This window comes from Drosophila elegans, unplaced genomic scaffold (genome assembly GCF_018152505.1).
Source record: "Drosophila elegans isolate 14027-0461.03 unplaced genomic scaffold, ASM1815250v1 contig_814, whole genome shotgun sequence".
In the NCBI taxonomy this organism is placed as follows: domain Eukaryota; kingdom Metazoa; phylum Arthropoda; class Insecta; order Diptera; family Drosophilidae; genus Drosophila; species Drosophila elegans.
In genome coordinates, this window is record NW_024546167.1 from 11,283,640 (window position 1) to 11,311,566 (window position 27,927).

The 27,927-nt window shown below is 39.1% G+C and overlaps 6 protein-coding genes across 7 annotated transcripts; 4 read left to right on the forward strand and 2 right to left on the reverse strand.

Moving 5' to 3' along the window:
- Positions 1 to 7: 7 nt before the first annotated feature.
- Positions 8 to 746, forward strand: LOC108138980 (protein Dr1). Its single transcript, XM_017261564.2, has one exon. The coding sequence runs from the start codon at positions 10 to 12 to the stop codon at positions 670 to 672; it is 663 nt and encodes a 220-aa protein (XP_017117053.1). The 5' UTR covers positions 8 to 9; the 3' UTR covers positions 673 to 746.
- On the reverse strand, positions 725 to 1,952 carry LOC108138979 (probable tRNA(His) guanylyltransferase). The gene is made up of 2 exons (XM_017261563.2): positions 1,688 to 1,952; positions 725 to 1,628 (listed from the first exon to the last, which is right to left on the reverse strand). Exons 1-2 carry the CDS (start codon positions 1,911 to 1,913, stop codon positions 913 to 915), a joined length of 942 nt encoding a protein of 313 aa, XP_017117052.1. The 5' UTR covers positions 1,914 to 1,952; the 3' UTR covers positions 725 to 912.
- Positions 1,953 to 2,237: 285 nt separating this feature from the next.
- Positions 2,238 to 3,732, forward strand: LOC108139076 (mRNA cap guanine-N7 methyltransferase). Its single transcript, XM_017261699.1, has 2 exons — positions 2,238 to 3,506; positions 3,564 to 3,732. Exons 1-2 carry the CDS (start codon positions 2,294 to 2,296, stop codon positions 3,644 to 3,646), a joined length of 1,296 nt encoding a protein of 431 aa, XP_017117188.1. The 5' UTR covers positions 2,238 to 2,293; the 3' UTR covers positions 3,647 to 3,732.
- A 1,990-nt stretch (positions 3,733 to 5,722) lies between these two features.
- Positions 5,723 to 6,409, reverse strand: LOC108138610. Its single transcript, XM_017260900.2, has 2 exons — positions 6,348 to 6,409; positions 5,723 to 6,293 (listed from the first exon to the last, which is right to left on the reverse strand). Exons 1-2 carry the CDS (start codon positions 6,387 to 6,389, stop codon positions 5,745 to 5,747), a joined length of 591 nt encoding a protein of 196 aa, XP_017116389.1. The 5' UTR covers positions 6,390 to 6,409; the 3' UTR covers positions 5,723 to 5,744.
- A 3,361-nt stretch (positions 6,410 to 9,770) lies between these two features.
- On the forward strand, positions 9,771 to 27,698 carry LOC108138911 (gamma-aminobutyric acid type B receptor subunit 1). Of its 2 annotated transcripts, XM_017261466.2 has the most exons (17): positions 9,771 to 10,833; positions 14,879 to 15,133; positions 18,864 to 18,998; positions 19,069 to 19,239; positions 19,300 to 19,516; positions 19,962 to 20,127; positions 20,189 to 20,420; positions 20,485 to 20,634; positions 23,333 to 23,475; positions 23,540 to 23,663; positions 23,733 to 23,849; positions 23,914 to 24,121; positions 24,186 to 24,442; positions 24,504 to 24,641; positions 25,064 to 25,244; positions 25,365 to 25,432; positions 25,682 to 27,698. In XM_017261466.2, exons 2-16 carry the CDS (start codon positions 14,882 to 14,884, stop codon positions 25,403 to 25,405), a joined length of 2,532 nt encoding a protein of 843 aa, XP_017116955.1. In that variant the 5' UTR covers positions 9,771 to 10,833; positions 14,879 to 14,881; the 3' UTR covers positions 25,406 to 25,432; positions 25,682 to 27,698. The 2 variants fall into 2 exon arrangements, with proteins under 2 accessions (XP_017116955.1, XP_041566338.1); XM_041710404.1 differs by lacking the exon at positions 25,365 to 25,432.
- On the forward strand, positions 20,642 to 23,322 carry LOC108138912. Its single transcript, XM_017261470.1, has one exon. The coding sequence runs from the start codon at positions 20,697 to 20,699 to the stop codon at positions 23,196 to 23,198; it is 2,502 nt and encodes an 833-aa protein (XP_017116959.1). The 5' UTR covers positions 20,642 to 20,696; the 3' UTR covers positions 23,199 to 23,322.
- Positions 27,699 to 27,927: the final 229 nt, after the last annotated feature.

Here is a 27,927-nt window from a genome sequence, read left to right on the forward strand (position 1 = left end):
TACTCGAATATGGTCACTTTACCACCCCCATATTGTATACTATACCACCGCGAAGTCGCGAGGAAAACAACTTCTCCCACGTTTGTTTACGTTCCGCCAGACCAGAAAGTCCTGAACGCCATGTCAAATCCACAGGAGGAACTGCTGCCGCCCAGCGCAGAGGACGACGAGCTGACACTGCCGCGGGCCAGCATCAACAAGATCATCAAGGAGCTGGTGCCCACGGTGCGGGTGGCCAACGAGAGTCGCGAGCTGATCCTGAACTGCTGCTCCGAGTTCATCCACCTGATCAGCTCGGAGGCCAACGAGGTGTGCAACATGCGCAACAAGAAGACGATCAACGCGGAGCACGTCCTGGAGGCGCTGGAGCGTTTAGGTTTCCATGACTACAAGCAGGAGGCGGAGGCTGTGCTGCACGACTGCAAGGAGGTGGCCGCCAAGCGACGGCGCCAGAGCACGCGCCTGGAGAACCTGGGCATCCCAGAGGAGGAGCTGCTGCGCCAGCAGCAGGAGCTGTTCGCCAAGGCCCGGGAGGAGCAGGCGCGCGAGGAGCAGCAGCAGTGGATGAGCATGCAGGCGGCGGCCATGGTGCAGCGACCGCCGCTCACCGAAGGCTCTATTGCCAGCAAGCCCAGTGAGGATGACGAGGACGAGGACGATGACGACTACTAGTAGAAAGGTGTGTCTTTCTATGAGCTTAATGTAGTGTTTAATCTTAAAATATATGCCATAAGTTGAAAAGTTAACAACCAGCTATTCTTTTGCCAGATTCTGTGGTTACTCTACAGCCTGGTCCATCTGTTTGGCACTCTGTTGCTCTCCAATCTGAGCAGTTCCAGACTTAATTCATCACAGGATCTGCTTATATCAGATTTCCTTCTTTTCGTTTCGAAAAACTGGCTTTATTTACTATCAGCTAATCCCGGCCAGATTCTGTGGCTCCTTGGCCTCCTCATCCACCTGTTTGTCACTCAGTTGCAGCTCCACCAATCTAGGCAATGGCTTTGTCGCGTCGTAAGTGCCAGGCACATATTTACCCAAGATCTCAGTGTGCTGCTTCCAGAATTGCGAGGAAATGAGGTCCTCGTGCAGCGGCACTATGGCCTGTCTGCTCTTGTCACCCAATATTACCAGTTTCCTCAGCAAGATCGTTCCTTTTCTGTACATGGCCGGCAGATTGTTGTAGTTTATGCCAAACTCCTGAAAGAGCAACTCGTTCTTGTCCGCCGAAAAAGTGCCTCGCAGTTTAGCCTCCGCTTCCTGGTTCGTGAGACCTTTTTCCAACACCAGTTTCCAAAATGCGGTGTTGTACAGATTGTTGACATGCACATCGGCCTGTCGCCAGCTGAGATAGTCCTTAAGGTTCTGCTCCGCGGGATACAGGACCACTCGCCCGTCAAAACAGGGAGCGTAGGCCAAAGGCAGGCTCATCCACTTGGACCACTGCATCACATAGCTCGTGGAAAACAAACTGGTGACGTAGGTGAGCAGCTTGGCGGAGCGTCGCTTGAAGGCAGCCGTCTCCTTGCGGAATACAAAGGAGTACTCATCACTTTGGCCATAGGCCAGGACAATATCCCGGAACTCCTGCATCACGGCCGTGGCAGCCGCATTCATTACATTGAGAGCTGAAGGCGGACATTCAAATAGTCAGTTCAGTCAATTAAAAACAAAACAATTTAGCTACCATTCTCATCGTTGGGCTTTTCAAAGTCGTGCGTCTTTGAAAACTTGTGGAACTTTTTGCCATCGATTCGTATGACTATCCACACATTGGGCAGTATGCTGTCGTCCTGCTCAAAGGATTTAACGTACTCGAATCTGCTGCAGGCCATGCTGCGTTTGGGAAACTCCTGGACGTGAGTGCGAGTCAAGAATCTACTTAATTTATTCAGAGTTCCAAGCAACCGCATTTAAACTTATTTATGTTAGCGAACGCATGAGTTGTCAACAGCTGATTGTATCGCTGTTAACAATTAACAGACGACACTTCACTGTTAACTATCGCGCGCTTAGGGATGGGTACTAAGCTAAAAACTGTGACATCGCTAATATCACTACATTTTTAGTAGTTTAGTTTGCTCGTTTTAATCAAAATAACAAACGTTTCAAAAGTAATAAATAACTTAATAAAATAAGTTAAATTTGTTTTTACATTAGAGACTTTATTTTTGAATGTACCACGCACGTTCCCCGGGCAATCACTGTGACCAGCGATAGGGCATGCCTTGCTCATCCCTAGCTGACCCGATAACATCGATAGGCAGCGACAGTAGAATAGTGAAATTAAAATATGAACGTAAATTACGAAAATGCGGCAGATGAGCAATTCGCCCGGGCACACAAGGCAGTGAGTCTGTCGGACGACGAGGAGGGCGAGGGCCCAGCGGAATCCACATCATCCCGGGCGCAGGGAACGGATATATCTGCTGCCTCCAGTAAACCGGGCCAGGAGTTCTATGAGGAGCCGGGCGGGAAAGGTGAAGGGGCGAGAAGTGATGATGACGAGGAGGAGCAGGAAGCGGAATCTGTTGCTGGAGCGGCCAACACACATGTGGTGGCCAACCACTACAACGAGCTGAAGGAGGCGGGCCGCAAGGATCGCCAGAAGTCGAAGATCTTCTTTATGCGCAACTTCAACAACTGGATCAAGAGCCAGCTGATAAACGAGTACATGTCGCAGATTAAGCAGCAGAAACGCATGGGCGATGCCTTAAGGGTGCTGGACATGTGCTGCGGCAAGGGCGGTGACCTCCTCAAATGGGAGAAGGCGTCCATTTCGCACCTCATCTGCACGGACATCGCAGAGGTGTCCGTGGAACAGTGCCAGCGGAGGTATCAGGACATCCTGCAGCGAGCGGAGAAGTCCAAGTTCGCCAATAAGTTCACCGCTGAGTTCTTTGCCTGCGACTCCACATTGGTGCGGCTGCGGGAACGGTATAAGGATCCCTCGCTGCAGCTGAATCTCGTGTCCTGCCAGTTTGCTTTTCACTATTGCTTCGAGTCCATGGCGCAGGCGGATTGCATGATGCGAAATGCAGCAGAGTGCCTGAAACCGGGTGGCTTCTTCATAGCCACCATGCCAGATGCCTACGAGATCATCCGGAGGCTAAGGGCAGCCGGTCCGGATGCCCGACGCTTTGGCAACGATGTGTACAGCATTGAGTTCGACTGCGAAACGGATCCATTGCCCTTATTCGGGGCCAAGTATCAGTTTCACTTGGAGGGCGTCGTCGATTGTCCTGAGTTCCTGGTGCATTTTCCCACGCTGGTCAAGCTGGGCAGGAAGTACGGTCTGCAGCTGTTGAGGCGCTCCACATTTGCAGATTACTACAAGGAGAGCCTGCCCCACGGCCGACACCTCTTGCAGCGCATGTCCGGCTTGGAGTCGGTGCAGGCTCAGCGTTGCGAAAATGATGAACAGTTTGCCCATGTACGGAATTTCCAGGGAGCTCAGCGCGGTCGGCCGTTGGGAACCCTTTCCAAATCGGAGTGGGAAGCAGCAAGTGAGTTCACAGGGAATAGCTTTCCAAATTCACTTACTAAAATGCGCCTTCTTTCAGCTCTTTATTTGGTTTGTGCCTTCAAGAAATGCAAAAACACCTGGGATACCAATGGCAAACCTTTGTTTGAGTTTGACGACTGATAATTACCAAAAAATTTGCGTGTTTATAGGTTATATTTCTGTATCCGTGGCCCAACTCTTTTAAAGATTATACTCGAAAGCATGAACAGATAATTGCTTGCTTAAATGATTTTTAATTTAAATTAACTATACAGTTTTTGATTTGGTTTACCAAACATTTTTATTGTTCAATTTATAATAGCTTAAATTTAAAAATTAAATATATATTGAGTTACAAAAAAAAGCCATTCTAAAGAAAGGTGTTTTTTTTAGAAACTTTTCATTTTTTTAAGTCGCCTATGAATCACAATTTTGTTTTTAAAAACACGTTTTTGTCAATAGAGATCAAATTTAATAAACCGTCGGATTTAATTAGTAACTGTTTTAAATATGTACTCTGGTAGTTAATGCAATTGTAAAATACTTTTGAATATTTTATATCATACAGGATAAGCAAAGCATAGACAAGCACATTTTACATTGTATTTTAAAAAAATCTAAACAAATTATTCAAATATTAAACTTATACTTATTTAACCCGAAAATTTATAAAGAATATGATTTAAACATATTACATATTGTACTTTATTTATAAATTTGTTGGTTTTAAGAATACATTTTAGTCAATTTACATAGCACCAAAATTTTGAATAAAACTAAATTTGAAATAAAAATATCTAAATCTACTAATGTGTGCTTGTGTATGCTTAAAGGTATATGGATCTTACTATAACCTGATCCGGAACCTGATCGAAATAACAAGGCTTAAAGTGAATCAAAATCTTTTGAATAGCCCTCGTTTGAGCCGCCTTTCTAGCCACCTCTATCGAAAGTTTTGATAAGAAGGCTTTCGGGCCAAGTTCGAAACTGGAAGTGGGATATCGAAGAAAGCTTCGGGGAACGAAGCTCTCTGGCTGAGAGCGCACAGCTGTTGCTTTCACAGCGACGGCGCCTTTGAAGGACATCGGGCAAAGGTTAGTCCTGACGTTTACGTTGCCGGGTCGTGCCTGCCAGCGACCCAACCTGTTCAGTTCTGCTCTGCTCTGGAGCTCTCGACACCCCAGTCCAATCAGTCCAAAGCGAAAGCGTGTCGTGCCAGGCGCTCGATGCATCAATGAATTATTGTAGCTGAAGTGTAAATAAATATTTGATAACGGGTCGAAAGTATGAAAGTATGGGTGGCCTGGTTCGGTTTGGTTTGACTGGGTGGTGTTGAGTTCAGTTAAGTTGATGGGGCTGGAGAAAATAGCGGCATAAATTACGCCATTGATTGGTTTCGAAGCGAATGCAAAGTTTATATTGGGCCAATCAGTTAGCTCTTCCTTTCATTATCGCTCAGGGGCCTCCACTTTGGCCATCTTTTCTTCGGCTTCCTCCAACCACTCACTGCTCAAGTTTCTTCTCAGATAATTTCGTTATTTAAAGTTTTACTCATAAAAATCAACTTTGGGTGTAAAGTTTAAATTTGTTTTGCACATACTGACGCACAGCACAACAAGAGAAGGCAAGGCACGTGTACGTGGGGGAATTTCAGATGAGAATGAGTATGAGGATGGGAATGGGAATGGGTGGCTTCGCTTTTGTTTAAAGTAGAGCGTGCGTATTTATAAGGCAAACAACAGAGCCAGGGCTGCCCGAGCTGTTTACGTTTACACACACGGCTTGCTATCAACAAACCAACCAACCAACCAACCAACCACCCACCGGTCCAACCATCCAACCGCCAACCCACCGCTTTTGGCCAGGTTCTCTCCGCATGTCCTTCGCCACGACTCGCTTTGCACTGATTGGCCCTAATGAATCTTTTTGTTACCTTCACCATGCAGCCGCCTGCGCATTGTACCGTGCGGTCTATGTAAATTAGTTCACTTTTAACCCAAACATCGGGGAATGCCAGGTATCTCACCCCCTTGCAACAAATTAACGTTTTAAACTTTCATGCGACTGAAATTACAAGCTATTGTTAGCCTTGAAGAATGTATTTGATTTTATTGGATGCTGGAAAATGAATTAAGTTGTTTAACTTTTGTTTTTGTTTGATCAACTTGCAAGATTTATTGGATTAACAAATAAATCACAATCTTGATTTGTATATGGAATTAAGATTTTTGAATGCAATTTAGAGAAACAACTTTTGATAGGTGCATTCATACTTGGACTTCAGTTTTAGAAAACGATCCAACATGCAGTGAGCATTCATTCCCTTACGTTCCAAATAACTTGTGAGAGCGTCATTAAACTCGATCTTTGTTGAGGACGAAGTGCTTCGCATTGTGTTCAGCATTTTGTATGCATCTCGGGAGAGTAGTTGATCGAATTTCGCTATTTCCGCATTACTTTCCGATTTGTAGACGTTGTAGATGTTACGGAACTCGGGGTTGCCACTATAACGCCTATTGCAAAGAATCATTTTCTTGAAGTTGCAACGGAACTTTAAAAGAAACTCAATTTTCCTGTTCGGATCGGCGACAAGCAATGCAACGAAATTATCGTTTATGAATTCTTCAAAACTTGAATTGCTCTCCAGTTTTGCTACGACCTTTTTTGCAACGTCCAAAGCTTTGCTTGTTAGTTTGTCCGCCAAAAAAAGGCGATCATCTTCAACTCCTTCGAGAAAATTACAGAACCTTTCCTTGTCGTTTGTGGTGGCCAATCCACTGGTGAAACCCTTTAAAAATAAGTGTTAAATGCTGCTTGATGATTTTTAACTAACTTTTCTTACCAGCAAAGCCAAAGTAAAAACAGCAAGCAAAGAAAAACGCATTTTGTTCAATGGTTAAACTCGAACTATAACTTTCTGGACAGATTTTGCGCTTTTTATAGGTTCCAGTTCAATACTGTTACACAGAAGCATTGCGCCGGATCTTGTTATCGCTTTTCTTACTAAGAATCCTCAAGTCATGTTTCCACATACTTTACTAATCTACATCAATTTATATTTCCAATTATATACATTTTAAGTTAATCTGAACGCATTTTCTATAAACAACATTTTCCTATAGTTACTGTTTGGCATAAAAATAGCATTGTAAATTTAAATTAGCAAACTCAAAACATTTGAATAATATTCTTAATTTTTTGTATAAAATTGAAACATAAAAATTTGTATCATAATGAATTTTTTATTTGTAAGTCTAAGAAGATGCTCGGTTTATGGTCAATCGTTAAATTAAATAATTTAGAAAATTGATCAACGTATCTTATAAATTGCTTTATATGTAAAAATGGCTTTTTATCGAAAAAGTGGTCCAAAAGATTTTTGAATGCTGCGAATGGTATTAAACTGGAATACCTGCAGCGGCCCAAGGGTTAAGGACTGTGGGACAATGGGTGGCCCAGGTTGTGTTGAGTAATGGGCATACGTGACTGCAATGTGTTCGTGTGGAAAGCAGTGGCAGTGTGGCAGTGTGCTAGTGTGTTGGTGCTGCTGGGCACTGACAAAACGCAGGTAGGAAATGTGCGGCCCCTCATAGTACGTATACGCAGTGTGTACAAACAGAAAACATGCCGCAATGTTTGTTTTGTAAGCCTGTCGAGGCAAGCGAGCGAATAAGTGTCTATGTCTCTCACTCCCTCTCTCTCTCTCTCTTTCTCTCTCTCTCTCTCTCTCTCTCTCTCTGTCTTTTGGTCCTTTTTCCTTTCTCTGTAGATCATAAAATGCACGTATATGTATGCAAAAAGCATATGTGTGTGTGTGCGTGTATATGTTTTGTGTTTATTCAACCGCATGAAACAATGTGAAAAACGCATGCCAGACGTGCGACAGTGTTGGTGGCTCTGTGTGAATGGCTGCGAGCATGTCTGTGTGCGCCTTCTGCTATGCTAAACTTTTTACAAGGATTGCCCCCGGAGATGGTTGGCTTGGTTAACGCAACAATTTAACACAAAACCAAAAAGAAGGTAAAAGAGCCGAGAAAGAAAAGATGGGCAAAAAAAAAAATATGAAACGTTCCGCACATATTTGTGCATACATATATGCCCAAGGACTTAGTGGCGCCCATTGAAAGGATGTGAAGATGATGAGCTGCAGCTCATCGCTTGGTAATCTTTTGTGGTTCTTTTCTGGCCAAAGAGAAACTTGAACTATGCTCCCCAATGCCCGAGCGTTGCCACATTCGTCGTGGTAGTTACTCTTGTCCTGGTTGGATGCGCTTTGCACCACACCAGCTTAAGGACGAATGTTGGCTCAGTAATTACATTTAGTTCTATGCCCGGGCAAGGCTGATGCACAAATATTGTATTCAGTTTTTTCGCAATGAAATGTCAGCCAGTATAAATGACTAGTTTCAAACAGTTACCTACATCTAAGTTTAAATTTATTTATTGAGCAATTTGTATGAACTGGCCGATTCTTTAACAAGACTAAGCAATAATTCTTTAATGGTTTAAAATATCCTTTGTCCCACCGCAGTTGGAAAAAAAAAATTCTGGCTCTAGGTTTTTATAGTTAAAGTTCTGGTTTAGTCACTGATTGTTGATTTGGATTTAGCAGTAGTGGTAAGAATGCACTTTAATAACAAATAAAAAAGCAATAAAGATACTCCATAAACAATTCATAATATTGTGTTTTGTATATTTTATTGTGTTGAATAGTTATAAGTTAAGACCATTTTTGCCATTTATTTTAACTAAGTTAAAATTAGTAAATGTCAAAAAGCTTACTCTTTATTACAGTACATTAACAATGAATTTAAGTCAAAATTAATATGTTTAGTAAACTTAAAAAAAGTCCCTACTCATCTAAGTTATGTTGAAACTCTAATGTTTTATATCTCAATAAACCCCTTTCAAGTGAAGTAAAATATAATCCATCAACTTTTGCTTTTAAAATATAACAATGTTAATTTGTAGTATTTGACAACTTGTGTTTACCAATTTGTTTTGGATTTAATTAGTGCAGTTTCTGTTCAAACTGACTTCGAAATGAATACAAAAAATAAACAATGAGTGAAGTTTATCAAATTGTTGGTCCACAACTCATGTCACGTTATCCACACATCCGAAAATTATTGAATCCGTTCATCAGCTTCGTTTACCATTTATAGTTATCCTCTGACAGATTGCAAGACAAGTGCATTTCAGCATGTCCACATTTCACATGCAGATATAAATATTTGAGTAATTGATTTCCCCGGTCGACGAAGGTGAACTTCCCAGTTCTTGGCTTGAACACTCGGGCAATGCAAATAGTTTATTTTTGACCGCAGAATCCTTCGACTTCAGCGGACAGTTGAGGTTGCCAAACTAATTGCACAATTGCCGATGATTTATTCAAATGCCAATTAAAGTGCCAACTAACGGTGTGGCCCCGGCTATCGATTCGAAAATATTCAATAATCCCGGAGCCTTGATAAGCTCATCAAACATGCACATGGCCAACCCGGGGCTAAGGTTGTTTTCGGAGCCAAGTGCGGATATGGGGGATTTTTGGAGGGTCTTAGGGGCTTGATGGGTTTGAGGGGACACAACGTGTGGGTAGCAAAGGTACGAGTTGCCATGGATCAAGCTCAAGGCGTGGCAGTTGGGCATTAGGTGTTGTGCTGTACTCGTGCACTGGCGCACGACAACCAACCAAACAAAGGTCAACTCGACAAGTGAGTTAAATGACAAGGACCTCACCTTGCTTACCTTGGCCCGTGCGTGTTTGCATGTTTGACTCGATGAGGCGACCCCAAAAAATGAAACTCAACTTTGGCTTTGAATGTGGCGTGGCGTGCACCAAGCAACCATTATATGGCCTTTCGCTTTCAAAACAATGCCCCCTTCGAACCGACTTCGTAGTTCGTTGTTGCTTTTGCATTGCCCTTGGCCAATTGCGAGTGAATTTTGATGTTTTGACTGGCCGTTCCTGGGGCCATTTGACAACTCTATAAAACCGGTGTCCTTAAACCCGCCCTCGTCCTTGTGCCCCACCCCCCATTAACAATCCCAGTCACAACCCCCACTCCCCTAATAACCGTAATTGCCCGGAGAGTTTCGCGACTTTCGACTTGGCCACCAAACTAAAAGCGAAACTTCAAAGACCCGACTTGGCAACTGGAAAAGCGGAAAAGCGGAAGCCGTGAGCTTTCCCCCAAAAAGCTCCTGCTCGCCAAGCTTTCGTCCTGGCAAGGCGAAAATGTTAATGTCAGTCATGGAGTTCCAGTCGTCGGATACATGTGGAACACAACGAACACAGCAGGAGCCTTTCGCGTCTCATCCCCCGAATACAATGCGAAAAAGTCTGTACAAAAAATAGACACAAAAAGAAAAACACCACTCTGTGCATAAAATATTGCTCCAGAAAGGTGTAGCACAAACAGAAAACCTCAAAGAATACGTTTAAAATGGAATTACGGTGCGGGAATTGATAGAGTGCAGAGTGTTTAAAGTTAAATATCAAGTGAAATAAAACGAATACATTAATAATTCATGGCCCTCGAATCACAGCCAGAAGCTTACTAGTTTGATAAGAAATTAAACGAAAATCATTAAAGATATAGTGTACAAAAAAAAGTTATAGCAAGTCGAATACGTTTTTAGGTAAACCGCAATCCGAACAACTCAAACAAAGTTGACAAAAAAAAGCTCACGCCCCTCACGTCTCAGTTTTTTCTCTCGTATTATTTGTGAAAGTGCAACAAACAGATATAAAAAGAAAAGGGAGAGGAGAGGATAGAAGAAAGCAGCAGCAGCAGGAGCAGCAGGGCCTGCAAAGGAATTGCCATCATTTGGGGATTACGGAATTATCGGGATCCGTGCTCATTAAAATGGATTTAAGCCAATGCCGATGTGCTGAGCTGCATTTGTGCATGGGATTATCGATTGTAGTGCGCAGTCATCAAATTATGTTTGAACAACGCCGCCGCAACAGCGATAAAAGCAACAACAACATCACAAGCAACAACAACAAACACTGAATTGGCCCCTGACCCCTTTTTTGGAAATACCGTGACCCCTTCAAAAAAAAAAAACACACACACACACCCCCTACGCCCCTGTCCGCGCGAAAAGGAGCAGCGCAAAACGAAGAAGCGTCTTATGAAACAATTGAAGCACCGGCCAAAGGAGCAAAGGAGCAGACAAAGACAAAAACAACGGCAAAGGATAAAGCGGAGACCGAGAAGAAGAAGCAGCAGCACCAAAGTATACAAGCGAGAGCAGTCGTAGCAACAACAACAGCAACAACAACAACAACAACATCGCATTTTTAAACGGCAATACGCAAAGTAAGTGAAGCGTAAAGTGAGCGAGAGTACACACTCAAAAAAAAACCTAGAATCTATTTCGAAGGAATAGAGTAACTTTATAAAATCAAATTGTTCTTTGCTTTTCGAGGTCGATAACATTACCTAGGGAATGTACAGAAAGATAAGGGAAAAAGACAGTACCCAAAGAAAAATTACTTATACAAATATTCTAAAAAAAATACTAAACTCAACTAAACTATGATAAATAATAAAAAAACGTAATAAATAATAATAATTTCCTTAGAAAATAAGAACGCCGCTAAAACGGTGAAAATAGAAATGAAAGAAAAACTAAATTTAATGAATGAATTACTTATTTTAAAGAAAAATATAAATTCGATCCTTAAAAACACAATTTCCGTTTATCCATTATTGTGGCAGACCGAAAGACGAAATTGGTTATCAGTTGGATATTAGCTACACAGAAAGGAAAATGTATAAGAATATCTTATTTATTTAATGCTTTAACCCTTTTTATATTCTATATTTATTTTATTTATTTATAATAAGAAGATATGAAAATTAAATGTATGCCAAAAAATTTGAGGATTTGAGCACGAACTTCTGTAACCAAAGGCAGCAGCTTTACGCATTATATCCTATGTTATAACGAAATGTGGAATTCATCTCCTGATGTGCACCTATTAGAAAGAATTGCGTGAAGCTAATTAGGACAAGACGATCACAATCTGTATTCATTTTTTTCTCTATGTAGGGAGGCGCAGCAGGTGAAGAGGCAGCCAAGTGAAGTGAAGCATTGGTCGCGTTTTGTGCAGAATTCTCGGCGTAATTAATGTTGTGAGTCTGGGTGTGGGTGTGTGTGTGTGTGTGTGTGTGTATGAGCGTTTGTAAACTAGGTCACTAGGAAGTTAGCCCCTTAGCGCTCATCCCCCCCTCAGAGCCACTTCAGCAGCAACTCTACGTCAAAGGTGTCAACTCGCCAAATCTGCAACCACACCTTAGTCGAGTTAGTCACCCCTTAAACGAGCACCACACACTTAACCACCCCTCGCACCACCACCCCTTAACAAACCGCCATGATTAACGCGCCTCAGTGCGATTAACTGGCAAACAAATTTGGAGTGGATGCGGCGGTGTATGTTTGTATGCTCCACCGACAGCATTTCCATTCAATAACCCACGGCACTCGTATGCAAACACTGAAAAAATGTTTTTGCTAAAAAAGACGTATTTGTGCATGAAAAACCCTCATTCATCATCCGAAGAGGACAAATAGACTTTTTAGCCACGGCAAACATGGTTTTTTATATTTTTGTATGCTTTACCAAAGACTTTATTTTATTTTTAACTTGTCACCCAAAAGTCACGCATTTTACATGTTTAAATTACCGATTTTTTAGTTTATTTATAGAAAAAAGTAGGTAACTTTTTTAGGGTGTCACAGAAATGTTTTTCAGCGAAATTTGGTTAAAATTAACATTGATTAACTGTTTCTTTCGAAACAAATTTGATTGACAGAGATTTCTGTGAAACCCCAGATTATGGAAGTTTTCGAAACAGTTTTTCTAGATTTGTTTATTTTCAAACACGAGCCATTAAATAAATTACCATTAAATGTAAAAACATTTTAAGGGGGTTTCTTTTTGTAAAATAAAACTATTTAACAGATAAGTTCTGAAATTTTGAATGACTATCCTTTAAGGTTATGCTAAATACTAAAATAACGTATACGCAATGTGGGTACGAATTTTATGTTCGTATACGAGCAGATATCAATCAGTACCTTTATTTAAGTAGATATTTCGCTTAGAACTATGCACAAGCTAAGTGTTTAAGAACCATAATAAATTATAAAACGTGCTGACGATAAAATGTGTATATATTACAATTCATACTTTAAATTCATTTTTTTTGAAACCCCTCCATGTTCTTACGTATCTGGTTGTAAGTATGCGTGAGTCTACCTCTCAAACGCAGGACGCATAGAGATAAAGAGGCTTCCCCTACATAAAAGTTCTTTCATTTTTTATAGAACAAAAATTTGTGGCAGGAGCTTAGAACATTGCCAAAGGGGCTGCGGACAGATGAAGTGGGGGTGTAGACAATGAAAAGCCATAAAACTCAGGCGCCGAAGCGCAAAATGCCCTTGCTCAGGACAAAAAAAAAAATAGAAAAACAACAACAAACTCAGGACAAGCGAAAAAAGAGAACAACGCCAAATAAATACTGCTTATTTATTTATTTGTTTCGACAAATCTCAATTGAAACAAAGCTTAAAAGCTTCGAAATCAAAACTAAAATAGAAACCACACAGACACGCAGACAAATAAAGGAAAACCGATAGAGTGGGAGACAAAGAGACAATTACTATTAAATCCAAGTTCAATTCGGTCCGCAAACAATTGAATTTGTTGCAGATTTGATTTGGCTTCATGTGGATTGCGATAACTATTTTCTGGGATTAGTGTGCGATCGGAATCGTTGCCCTGACCGCAGTTTGCTTCTTAATGAGTAAATTAACATGAAATTCTTTAACTAAATTCAAATGAATTCAAATGTCAGGGGAAATCGAATTCGGATTATTGGATACGTTTTATTCCTTTTTTACGTGGAGAGTTTGCATGTTTTTACTTCGTTTGATTATTCAGCAAGGTGGATGTCGATTTGAAACTGACCTAAGCTAATCCAAATTGACTTATGTATAATATATTCTGTAAAAAAAAAAATTGAATTCCATTACTCTAATGACTTTTATTATTTTCCATGATACATATTTTATCATCACAAATAAGACAAATTTTACCGTTGGCATATAAAACTCAGCAAGGCATTTTTGATATTATGATTTATGCGAATGCTGGAATAGTAAACTTAATTGAAAAGAAAATTTAAAGCAAAAAGTTTTACAAGATGCATAAAACTCATTTCAATTTTCATAATGGATTTGCTGGCCTGCAAGCTTATTTGGCTCTAAATTGGTTTATTTTCTTTAGAAATGTTTGCATACATTAAGACGAACACAAAAAACAAGCTTTCACTTAAGCTCTTAAACCTTTAAAACGATATACGCATACATATATGAACAAATAAAGAAAAATCTCAAGCCTAATCCTGCATTAAGCTACAACCAAAAACATTACCCAAAAGTATGCAACAATAATACAATTTAAACATGCACGTTTTATAAAGTGGATTATGAAGAATGATATTCTTTATTCAGGTTTGTTTGACAGGATTTATTGTCCAGAAACCATTAAGTTGGCAAAAAACGTATATTTAAAATTGAAATTGAGTTGCCAAGAGCAATAAAATTAGTTATCTTAACCTTAATTGATTCTACTTATTAGGCAATTAGTTAGCATTAAACATAATTCAAATTGTTAGATTGGTAATCAATTATTGAGATATTATTTAATGTCCTTTGAATGATTTAGTCACATGGCAAACAATAACATTATATTATTATAATATAAGAAAGTTCAATGTATGTACTGCCTTGTGACTAAAAAATTGAATTTAAGAAGTGAATATTCATTTTAAATTGATTTAGCTGACCCTTAGTGTCATTTATATAAATAGATCCTTAAATCTGCGGTACAAAATCAAATTAAAAATTGTCTCATCACTGTACAATCATAAATAATTGTCATATTTTTATTGCTGCCCAGTTCCATATCATATCTAGTATACCCCATCGGCAGGAATACACCGAAGTGTATAAATTGCTTACGTTTGCCGATGTAGTCATAAAAATTGCTTTGGCACATAAAACGAAGCTTGACGCTCGCTTTGGTTTGGTTCGGTTTGGTTTGGTTTGGTTTCATTTCGCCTCTTACCGTTTTTGTTTCGTTTTCGTTTTCCATCGCTGGTGGGCTTGTTTTTTGCGGGTGTCCTTCTTATATTTCTATTTCTATTTGTATTGCCATTTGTATTTGTATTTGTATTCCCCGATTTGTATTTTGTTCGCTCGGCAATTCGGTAATCACATTTCAAGCATTTTATTCGATGTCCTTAGATTCTGATTTTGATTCTGATTCTGTTTCTGTGTGGTCCTTTCTTGCAGGATATGACAAGTGATGGTGCTGTTACGTTTTGGATATTTTTGCTTTGTTTGATCGCCTCGCCGCACCTGAAAGGGGGCGTGGCCGGGAGGCCCGATGAGCTGCACATCGGCGGCATCTTTCCGATAGCCGGCAAAGGAGGATGGCAGGGCGGTCAGGCGTGTATGCCTGCCGCAAGACTGGCGTTGGATGATGTCAACAAGCAGCCGAATCTGCTGCCGGGCTTCAAGCTCATCCTGCACAGCAACGACAGCGAGGTGAGTACTGAGTAGTGAGTACTGAGTAGTGAGCAGTGAGTACTGAGTGCCGATATCGGAGCTCGGAGCACGGGCCACTGCGAACGCGATAAGCCCTACTTATATGTAGCCTCCTATGGTGTCCTGTCACATACCCTTGGGTGCCACTTATTTTGTTTCGTTTTTGTTTCCCCTCACTGATGACTGGAGTGCTGGCTGAGCACTGGCATTCATTAGCATATTTCTCCAGGGGATGATGGCTTCGGGTTGGCGGACTGGGTCTGGCCTGTCTGTTAACAAAGGACAAACAGTTTTATTATGCCGCATTAAAGGGTATTGCTACGCATGTGTGTTCCACAAATTGAATTCGCCACCAATTCACCATGTCCAACAATATTTGGCAAACGTTTCGGCTTAATGACCGCACATAAATTGTAACTGAGGTTCGACCGAATCACATTCGAACCACATTTCCAGCAGCAATTATATTGGTAGAGTTCGGTTAATCGGGTTTTTATATGCGTGATTTGTAATTGATAAAAGGTATTTAACAATAAGATTACTGCGAACAAGGCCACCCGATCAATGTCGCGTAATGCTCTTTTTATAAGCATAAAAAGTATAAGGTGTAATAAAAATAAAAAACATTTGGCTTACATATTTATTGATAATGAAATGATAATGTGAAATTATATTTAACGGTTCAGAAATCTGAAATCTACATTTTAAAAAACTCGATTTGGAATTTTTTATTACATTCATTTTTTATTACATTCAAGAAGAACTTTTAATCAAACGGCGAATTAAGCTTAATTTGTTTACTTTTCTAAATTCAAATACAAAGTTTTTCCCTTTTATATATTTTGTTTACTAAACAGTTTGCCCTTTAAATAGCAAATGAAAAGATATGCCAATGTGAATGAAACACCCAGCAATAAATCAACTTTAAAAAAGTATCCTTTTCAGTGGATTTTGAAACTTTTGTTAGCTTATAGTGAAGAGGCTATTAACCAAATACCCGCCATCGAGAAAGCCATGTATCATAATAAATGGCCAGTAAAAGACGCAGTTTCCAGTTCCCCATTTCCCAGCTAACTGGCGCTATCAATGCCCCTTGGCGCGCTTGTATATTCGCTAAACTATTTTTATTCATTTTCATATTTTGCACATTTTTTGTGGGTTTTTCATTTTAAGGGTCTGCGGTACAGTTGTTGCGGTTTTGACTACTTCGGTTACAGTTACAGTTTCAGTTACAGTTTCGGTTTTGGCGGTTGTATGGCCCTGCCTATTTATAAGCGCGAACCTCATTAGTTTTAAGTGAGCGAAAGCTTAACTACTTGTTTTGAGTTTTGAATGAGGTCACTTTGCCCGGCCCAGCCGTAGCTCATCATTTGAGTTATTTTTATTCAAGGCTGCCAGGAGGGACAGACACTAAACTACACTACACTACACTACACTATACTACACAATATATTTCGTAGGCCACATACACACAACACCGCACCACACCCATTCAAGGGCCAGATACAGATACGGACAAATATGTAGATAAGGACAGAGGCGGAGAGGTAAACTCAGTTCAGTCTCAGTCCCTGTTCTGTTCATATCTGTTCTGGTTAGTTCAGTTCAGTTCGCCTCGCTGGACTTAGTCGGGCGCGTTATGTTTGTGGCTTAGGCAAACAGCTTCCGTTAAATGCTGCATAATTAGTTGCCATCTCCAGGTCCCAGGCTGCCGCTGTCCCTGCCCCCAAAGGGACCATCCCCTTTCTATCCACCTCCACCGCCACAATCCACGTCACATGGCAAACGACAAGGGGCAAAGGTCGCACGCAATGGTTGCCTTTGCCTTTGCCTTCGCCGCTGCCTTTTGCTTGACCTACTTTGATGTGTGAAATGTCCCAAAGAAGCCTGCTCAGGAGCACAGAGAAGCGAATAAAGAAATATAAACAAAGCTGGATGTTTAGCCAGCGGTAACCGAACCATCTGACGCCCTTCCGGTTTATTTGAAATAAGCAACGGAACTACCACTATTATTTCCGATAAGTGTCACATACAACATCGATTTCAAAATGCACTGCCACGAACTGGAACATTAAACTTTTACTCTTGCGTAGCTGCCACTTTATTTATGGATAAGTGCCTTTACCTGTACCACTTAGATGACTTAAAAGCGCTGTCAAAACTTTTGCTCTTAAAAAAGGAAATTAGGTAACTAGCTGTAGCTGTGTTTAAAACTATACTGGAATGGCAGTGGGTGCTGTTGGCAGTTTTTGCAAGCTATAAAAGTTTATTTAATTAATTTGACTCGTCGAATTTCTTATTTTTAATACTCCTGAACAAGCATTGAAAATCAACAACAAACAGTTCAGACTGAGTAAATGTGTTGTACTTAAATCTACTTTTTTCTATATTTCATTGTTCCGATTTCTTAAAAGAGTTTTTGACTTGTAGTCCTAAATCAAATTGTCAAAAAGCGCAAATGACTAGATGTGTTTGTAAAGAGTCCTTTTTCGATGTTGTCACATAATTAGTTGTTTATAAACTTAGTCGTAATTTAAAATTATTTCATTTCTTTTTTAAATAGTTTAAGGTGGCTGCAATTAATTTTAGTTTATATCTGTCAAATTTACTAAAAAATTAGCATACTCTACGCAAGGGAAAAACACAAAGGAAAACTATTAAACTAGAGCTAGGCTTTATATTGTGGCATGCTTTGAGACCCAGAAACCCACACCTAAATCTAAATAGATGGGGGAGTATGAACAGGATAATACTTATGCATAAACAGGGACTGGACATGAAAAGGACAGGAAAAAAAAAACAATTAGAATGGTTGTTTACACGCAAGGCAAGTAAGAAATATGAAAGTTGTCGTCAGAAGCAGGAAGAAAAGGGGGTTTTGGGGATAAGTAAAGGAAACGACAAACAGCGAAAACGAGTTTGCCATGTAAATGAATGAATGGGAGAATGAATAACTGAATGAATGAATCATTTATATGGTCAATGTGGATACACGTATGTACATCATTCCCACATGAGGGAAAAAAAGCACAGAGGAGGGGCACCCCATCTTGAATTATTCATTATCATGAATGAATCTTGTTTAATTGATAATGCCATGGCAAGGGGATTAATAAAAACAATAATGAAAAAATATTATCCAGGTGGATACATTGAATAAGCAAGGGTATTGAGTATGGAAATTAAACTACTAAAAATTCGTATAATAAATCAAGCTACAGCGTTTTTCCACCGCTCTAAAAAATTTAAAAGTCTAAGTCTAAGCAATAATAAGTTACTCAAATTGTTTATAAAGTGGTAGAAAGCTAAATCTTGTTTTATAATAATGAATACATACAAATTTAATCTCAAAAGACATTGGCAATTAGATTACACATCAACATAAGTGTATGTGAGCTATTTAACAAGGTAATCCAGTAATCAAACCTAACCCTTTTGGCCATCAATTACAATTTAATGCGCATCAATTGGTGCACATGAATCACAAAGTAAATTAATAATTTCAATAATTATCTTCGAATGACGACAGACACATAAATTACAGGAAATTCGCTATTAATAACTTCTTAAGGGCTGTGGCTTGGCGTGGACATAATCAATACATCCCGCCGGCCATCAAGCAAAAACCCATTTATGTATGAATATTTATCGAAGAGTGACGGCGAATATAATTTTCTTGGCAACTGGCTAATTCACTTTCCCAAACCATTCCATCCCATTCTATCTGTAGTGTGAGCCCGGTTTGGGCGCCAGCGTGATGTACAATCTGCTCTACAACAAACCGCAAAAACTGATGCTGCTGGCGGGATGCAGTACGGTCTGCACCACTGTGGCCGAGGCTGCCAAAATGTGGAATCTCATTGTGGTAAGTGGCAGTTGCATAATGCTAGTCGATGGGCTGGCTGCATTGAAATTATCAAAATCGTTTGTTTTAGCTCTGCTATGGGGCCTCGAGTCCGGCTCTATCGGATCGCAAGCGGTTTCCCACTCTATTCCGCACCCATCCATCGGCCACGGTGCACAATCCCACCCGCATCAAGCTGATGAAGAAATTCGGCTGGTCCCGGGTGGCCATTCTGCAGCAGGCCGAGGAGGTCTTTATATCGGTATGTTCTGGCCTATAAATAATTCCAAACTATACATAATACTAATTCAAACCATTGCAGACCGTAGAGGATCTCGAGAATCGATGCATGGAGGCTGGCGTTGAAATCGTAACTAGACAATCATTTCTTTCCGATCCAACAGACGCCGTGCGCAATTTGCGACGCCAGGATGCACGCATCATCGTGGGACTCTTCTATGTCGTGGCCGCCAGAAGGGTACTATGCGAAATGTACAAACAGCAGCTATATGGCCGGGCCCATGTATGGTTCTTCATTGGTGAGTCCTTAAGGCCTGAAAATCAGGGATATATTAATGATATGAAATATTTTATTTCAAAATCAAAATGAAAGTACAACTTAATTCCAATTTTAATTAAATATTTGTAAAAATAAATATTTATTTAAAATTAATATATCAAAAACAAAGGTTCTTTTCAATTTGTTTGATTTAATTTATTTTATAATAATGAACAAGGAATCTGCACCTCAATGCCTTAATTTAGTCAAGTTAAATAAAAGTTTATAAAGTGCATCAAGAGAAACTAATTGAAGTTGGAAAACATTTAAAGGCAGCTTAAAAACAAAACAGCATTAATATATAATAATCCTTTTAACCAACAAGTCGGCTACGTGATTTTTTATTTGGTAAAAATTTAAGTCAACTTTGTAATTTTTTGTATATTTTATCCTTTTATTAAAATAAAACTCGAATTATATTTCAGGCTGGTACGAAGACAATTGGTATGAGGTCAACTTAAAAGCAGAGGGCATCACCTGCACAGTGGAGCAAATGCGGATAGCTGCCGAGGGACATCTGACGACAGAGGCTCTCATGTGGAATCAAAACAATCAGACAACTATATCTGGAATGACTGCAGAAGAGTTTCGGTAAGTATGTCCTGGCTTATAACTAAATATTTTTGCGTAAATATTCTATTGTTTCGAACAGACATCGACTGAATCAGGCATTAATCGAAGAGGGCTATGACATCAATCACGATCGCTATCCGGAGGGTTATCAGGAGGCACCACTAGCATATGATGCGGTGTGGAGTGTGGCTTTGGCTTTCAACAAGACCATGGAACGAAATAAATCGCTGAGGGACTTTACCTATACGGACAAGGAAATTGCCGATGAAATCTATGCTGCCATGAACTCAACACAGTTTCTGGGTGTCTCGGTAGGTTTACAACTTTAAATAATTTAAAACTATTGTTAAAACAATATTTAAAATATTTTTGTAGGGAGTGGTGGCTTTCAGTTCTCAGGGCGATCGTATTGCCCTTACTCAAATCGAACAGATGATAAATGGCAAGTACGAGAAGTTGGGCTACTACGATACCCAGTTGGATAATCTGTCGTGGTTGAATACTGAACAGTGGATAGGTGGCAAGGTAAGCATAATAGTGACCTTTGGAATATCATTCCAGTCATTGCTATTAGTAAAACCAAAAAAATGTCTGACGAAGATAAAAAACAAGAAAATACAAAGGATTCTTTAGATGAAACCGGAAAAAAACAAAAGTCGGCGAAAGATGATAGTCACACTGAAGCATCCTCAGTTAGTTTTAGTCAGGAAAATGACGAAGCCAACAAACCGCAATCTTCTTCTGGTCCTAAAGAAGGAACAAATCCGAAAAAATCATCAATATCTGTATCGAGTTCTGCAACGCAAAAAGAGGCGTTTGATAAGGGAAATTCGGGCCGCCAAACCGACATTGAAAAAGAGAAGGATCTAAATCCATCAACAGAGACTAGAAAAACTCTGTTTAAAAATTCAGAAGATGAAAAGCCACAAACATCAAGAGGACAAGGAAAGAACCCGAGACCTGAATACGGTGATAAACGAACTTCTAGAAGGAGACGTAGGGAGCCATTTGATTCATTTGATAAAGAAGCATATCTGGCAGATATGATGGATTATGAGCGCTCATCAGAATTGGATGCAGAAAACTCTGAAAAGAAGCAAAGTTGGGAGCCAGACAGTAGTCTTAGACGTCGATTTTCCAGCAATCAAGAAGTTAACTCTCCTTTAAGTTTTCAAGGCCAGGAAGAAGAAACCGAAATCGATTCAACTGGATCTTTGACTATGCGAGGTAGTACCTATGGCCGATCCAAAACTAATGATGATCGTTCCCTGATCCTGATTGATATGGGAAAATTACAGGAGCTAAAGAATCAGCAATTATCAAAAAGAGATTTTCTTAAACAACCCAAAACCATCGATGAGATAAAAGGTTCCAAGGTTACAGGAACTGGCAAAAGTCATGTTGACGAAATAAAATGGAAGGACACCTCTAGTGATGACGATAGTAATTCCCCGGTAAAAGACAGAGGAACCAATACAAAAATCTCACATGCTGCTCAAAGAGTTGAGGAGGAAAGTCGGAAGAATTATGAAGAGAAGCAGATACCTTTTCCGAAACCAGAAAAAGAATTGGAGTCCAAGAGACCGTGGACTTTTCCCATAACAGAGACATTTTCGGAGATCCCTGGAGAACGCCAGCCACTGGGAGAAAACCAAAAGGTACAAATAGGAAAGAGAAATAAAAAAATCAGATCTATAGGAGTCAACACGGATATAAGTAGAAAAACCCCAGGATCAGGAGTCTCCCCCGTGGCTGTAGAAACCGACTTGGGAAAACACCACGCTGATGGAAAACGGCGAGATATTGGCCAAGTCACTGATAAAGTGCAAAAGCATCACAAGAAGTATGTTTACAAAACTGAGTCAGATGATAACCCCATTGATATTGGACCCTTGGATGATCGAGCAAGGGAAATTGGAGTTAATACTAAAGTCCTACCCAAATCAAATTATCCACCAATATCTGCTGAAAAATACAGTGGTGGAGGAAAGTTTAGGGACGTAGGATCAAACACAGATAAACCTTACAAACCCATTGACGACGGAACTGAAGTGTTCTACATGAACCCCATTATGTGTGACAATCGAAAACTGAACAAGCTCATTGTGGATGCACCGCCGGATTATGGTCCCTACAAGATGCCTTTGAAGAATGATAGGCGTGCCTATTACGAGGGCTGTGAATATCATTTTCCGGGAAGAACCGGATGGCGCAGACTCTTCTACAACAAAACACATGGAAAATATGAACTACGCCGTCCAAGTCACTTTGTTTACACTCTGATCTTTGCCGCTTGCTATATTTTATTTGTCCTGCTATTTTCTTTGGCCTGGTTCGATTACATCACAGACAAAACTCCCAGAAAATCACCAGTGCTCAAGATGACCCAACCATCTGTAACTTTTGCTCCTATCGGACCTCGAACTAGTCCGAATTCGATCTCATTCGATCCACGGAACAATACTGAGGTCATGGAAAAGTATGCTGGCATAATGGCATTGTTGAACAAATACGGCGACTCTGGACAAAGTCCACGATTTGAAACTTGCAATGCTTATGAAAAGTTCGGATATCCTAGCGGAGAACCATGTGTTTTCCTTAAGGTAAATCGCATAATTGGCTTCAGGACGGAACCATATACTGATTCCGATGAGCTCGTCAGTGCCAAACTTGACGAGGTTGACTTTGCGGCCTTAAAGAGCCTATTGGTGAACTCCACATCGGATGAGGATCGCCAAAACCGTACTTGGATCACTTGCCGAACGGATCAAAACAAAAATGTTCAGATTGAATTTCATCCAGAGCCGGCGTTCAGAACAGAACACACTGATATTGAAGAAAAAATTGAATATGTCTTGGATAAAGATAAAAAATCTTTCTTCGGTCCAAACGATCTCAATCGAATAGTGGCCCTTAAAATAAAAAATCTGAATGCAAATGAACGTGTCCACGTAACATGTAAAATTTGGGCGCGTAATATCAAACCCAACCAAGAGGGTTATAGTCAGGTTTCCTTCTATGTGCTTTTAGCTAACGAAAAAAGTCGAGAAAGGGTGGAGAAAGTGCTCAGACAACATGATTCATTGTAATGCAAATTTGTATAAAATATTTTGTAAATAAAATTGGCATTCAGTACACAAATACGTTGGTTATATCACTGGTGAACAAGATTTTTAATAAAGTATTTCGTATATATATATATATTTCAAATATTTTATTTAAGGTTCCTCAAGATCGCACAATTGTCACGCATGTTCTACGCACCGTGTCCTTGCCATTATTTGTGTGCATGTGCACCATCTCCAGTTGCGGCATCTTTGTTGCCTTCGCCTTGATCATCTTTAATATATGGAATAAGCATAGAAGGTAGATGATCATCAGCAAACAGCTGCGTATTTCCGTGGATTACCTCAGTTCTTTTCACTTTCAGAGTAATACAATCCTCGCATCCCGTTTGCAATACGATCATGTTAATTGGTGTCATTATCTGTCTAATATCTGTCATCTTACTGGGTATGGACGGTCGTTTTGTTAGCCCCGAGGAATATCCAAAGGTAAGTTTTCTTTTTTCAAAAAACCCATAACAATCGATATTAAATTTGTCAAATTCTATTACCCATTAGATATGTCAAGCTCGAGCTTGGTTACTATCCACCGGTTTTACATTAGCATACGGTGCTATGTTCAGCAAGGTCTGGCGTGTGCACCGATTTACAACAAAAGCAAAAACTGACCCGAAGGTGGGTGGTATTATCAAATATTCGGAATTTCAAAGTATATAGTAAACATATTGTGTAATTGCAGAAAAAAGTGGAACCTTGGAAGCTATACACCATGGTTTCGGGCCTCTTATCAATAGATTTAGTGATATTACTCTCATGGCAGATCTTTGATCCGCTGCAGCGTTATCTCGAAACATTCCCACTCGAAGATCCAGTATCTACTACTGATGATATTAAAATACGTCCAGAGCTTGAGCATTGTGAAAGTCAACGCAACTCCATGTGGTTGGGTATGTACCAAAAGCGCTCCTTTTCGAACAAAACTCTTACTATAATGGAATATCTAATATTCAGGTCTTGTGTATGGCTTCAAGGGGCTAATCCTGGTGTTTGGCCTGTTTTTGGCCTACGAGACGCGCTCCATTAAAGTGAAACAGATCAACGATTCGCGTTATGTGGGCATGAGCATCTACAATGTGGTGGTCCTCTGTCTGATAACAGCTCCGGTGGGCATGGTCATTGCATCGCAACAGGACGCGTCCTTCGCCTTCGTTGCTCTAGCTGTGATATTCTGTTGTTTCCTAAGCATGCTGCTGATATTTGTGCCAAAGGTAAGTCTAAAGGACTCCCTTAAGAATTGCATAATTCTAGTCCCTTTTTTTTGTCGTGTAGGTCATTGAGGTCATACGTCATCCTAAGGATAAGGCCGAATCGAAATACAATCCCGATTCGGCGATATCAAAGGAGGATGAAGAACGCTATCAGAAACTTGTTACCGAAAATGAGGAATTACAACGATTGATCACACAGGTAAGACAATTTATTTGTAATCTACCTTGAAACTTAAAAAATCCAAAATACATTAATCAAAAATGCATTTTTCGATCACGAGTCTCTGCACAAACCTATGGTACAATTCAATTCTACTTTTAATATAACTAATAATTTTAATATGATTATTAAATAGTATATAGTATTTATATAGTTTGGAAATCAAGTATCAAATTCGCACTACATGTTAAATAAGTGAAATTTATGAAAAGATTGGCATTAATCTTTGTAAAGAATTTGTACTATTCCTATGATCATATTGATGTCTTTATAGTAAATCATAATGGTATATTATTTGAAATAATCAAACCTTTGAATGCAGGGGTCATTTGTTTTAAATTAAAGTTTAAATTTTTGTAACAGAGGCAAATATTAAGTATGCCTGGTGTTTTCCATTGCAGAAGGAGGAAAAGATACGAGTCCTGCGACAGCGGCTGGTGGAGCGGGGCGACGCCAAGGGCACAGAACTGAATGGAGCAACAGGTGCCGCCGCTGCTGCCGTCGCGACAACTTCGCAACCCGCTTCCCTCATCAATTCATCCGCACATGCCACGCCCGCAGCCACACTCGCAATCACACAAGGTGAGTAGAACTGAATCCATCCAACCAGCATTCCATTTAACCAGTTGCATGTGATACTCGGTATTAGCATCGTTGGTTTAGCATGACGTTCATAATCGTAATGTTCTCAATTTTAATTAGAAATTTTAGCTATTTTCGTGGGCATTGATACAATTGATTAGGAACAACAGTATAAATGGAGTTCAAAGGTTATTTGCTTATGTTAATGCTATGCAAACTTATTGTCAGCACGTTACGCAACTATTCTCATTTTTTAATGTAAGCTTTTATGCATTTTTAGCACTCTGTATACACAAATATTTTTTTCGCAATGTACTCTTTAATGACACTTTCTTACTCTAAATATGCATGAAATTTGTATCACGTTTTTAACAATCTTAAATACCCTATATTTGGATATTCAAAATTTGTTAATTCTTTATAAATTTATTTTACAGATACTCATGAGCATCGTACATGAAAAAACTTGTCAATTTCCTTTGCGTGATAGGTGAATTATACAGAAAATATGAAATGCAAATAATGATGCTAACGGAAGATGGATTTAATAAAAAAAACGCGTACTTAATAAACTTTGTATCAACTTTAAGCTGAGCTAAATAAGTGAATTGGTAGCAGCAATTTTGTAGAATAATGAAATATGTATTGTACCTTAAACGTGTTTAGAATTAATATTGAAAACGAAATACTTTTAACTTAAAAAAGAAAAACACGACATTAGCATCTGAACTAAGCGAATTGTTAGGCTTTAAAGTTGAAACACAAAAACCAAAAACTTTAGTAAGTCGAGAAAATACCTAAAAAAAGATAATGTTAAAGTTAGTCATTTTTAAACGCAAGAAGAGAAAACAAATCGTTGTTTTTTTAGAAAATACTGTACTGTTGAGTTAAGCGAGTTTTCTGTTTGAACCTCTGTTGCTCAGTGCTTTCTCCAAGAGCTCTCTATAATTAATCTGCATAGATGAAAACCCCTAACTGGCGGCCTTCTCCTTATTCTCAGTTTTGATTTACGTGTCTTTTTCGAACCAGGTCGCGGCAATACAAACCAAACTCCTAGACTCCGGGGATCAAACTATGGAACTCTGTAGATCTCGACAGGGTAATCGGTTTGATTCCCAATATGTTAGCTAAGTTAGCTTTAGGCACTTTGTATAGATCCATGTGTGTGTGTGACGTGTAAGTGTGCTCTCGATAAAAGTTTTAATAGTTTACATTTCAGCAAGTCGTAAATAGCACAAATCGAATGAAAAGTCTAGCAAATATTAGATAATGAAAGGATATGTATACATTTAGCTTAGACTAGTGTAGCATCAAAAGTTAATATTATTATATTATGGGTGGGTTAAGTGCTCAAGAAACGTTTTAATTTTTATGTACTGTTATACATAGACAAATTAAATGGTAATGAAAAATTTTTGAACGTACTGTAAGTTCTAAAATTGCATTTATAAAGTATATAAATTATACACAGGAAATGAAGAGAAACCGAACATAATTGAGGGCGTCGTTATATAGGAATTGACTTTATTTAAACTAAAACTTAACTGAAACCTATTGAAAACAAATAATTAACTCACTAACTTGCATAACATACTATCACTCACTCACCCTCAATCAAACCTTTTAAATTCAATATCACTCACATTCAATCAATTTAATAGAAAGGGGAAAATTCCATCACGAAAAGTGCTATAAGAAACGTACATAGACAACATCAAATTCCTACGAAATGAAAGACTTTAAAATCTAAGCCGTTAAATAAAATGGAAAACCAAGCAAATGAAATGAATACTATACACACGATAAACAATGATTATATATAAAAATATTGAAATATATATATATATATATATGAAATTTACACATGGCAAAGAACATCTCTAGTACATTGATATTTGTTAAGGATCGTTGGAATTTGTAGTTTAATTGGATTGTATTTCGTATACATATAGGGAACGCTGTTAGGGTAGACGTGTAACTCGAGATCATGTATATTGTATATAGAGCATTTAGCTGCGCCTCCTTAACACTATAGAAAATTACAACCAGAAGCAACCGAATCTGCAATTGCAACAATTTAATCGACTTGTGTTTTCAAATCCGAATCAATATTATGCTTTTGTTCAAATCACAGCCGAAAGAAGAACTTTTAGTAAAGTAAGACACAGTTTAGCCAAGCTAATTGTTGTATAAATACGAGTAAATAGAAAAAGCAAAGGTAAAATAAATCCAGATTTATTTCAAACGAAAACACAAAAAAAGTGAAAATTTACTGTTAGTGACAAAATAAATATGAACCACACAAAATGGTAGCAATATGCAGGAAAAACAAAAGGTCAAAGTAATAAAAAAACTCGGTATGTTCTTATGAATGTAACATTAACGAATTAATTTAAAGTTTAATAAAACGGAATAAATGAGAATTTTACTGAATAAAAACACAAAACAGAATTATTTAAGAACTGTATTAATGGTGGGATTTCATTTGTTAGTAAATATTCAAATGCTTTACTTTACTACTATTCTTAATTTTGTGTTTTTATTTTATTTACTTTCTTTTTGAAATTAAAGAACTATGTCATTGGTTTTGATTGTGATTTTAAAATCAAGTTCTTATCTACCATTCATATAAACGTAAATAGGTCTCACCTTTGTCTCATTTGTACCAAACAAATCTTTGTTA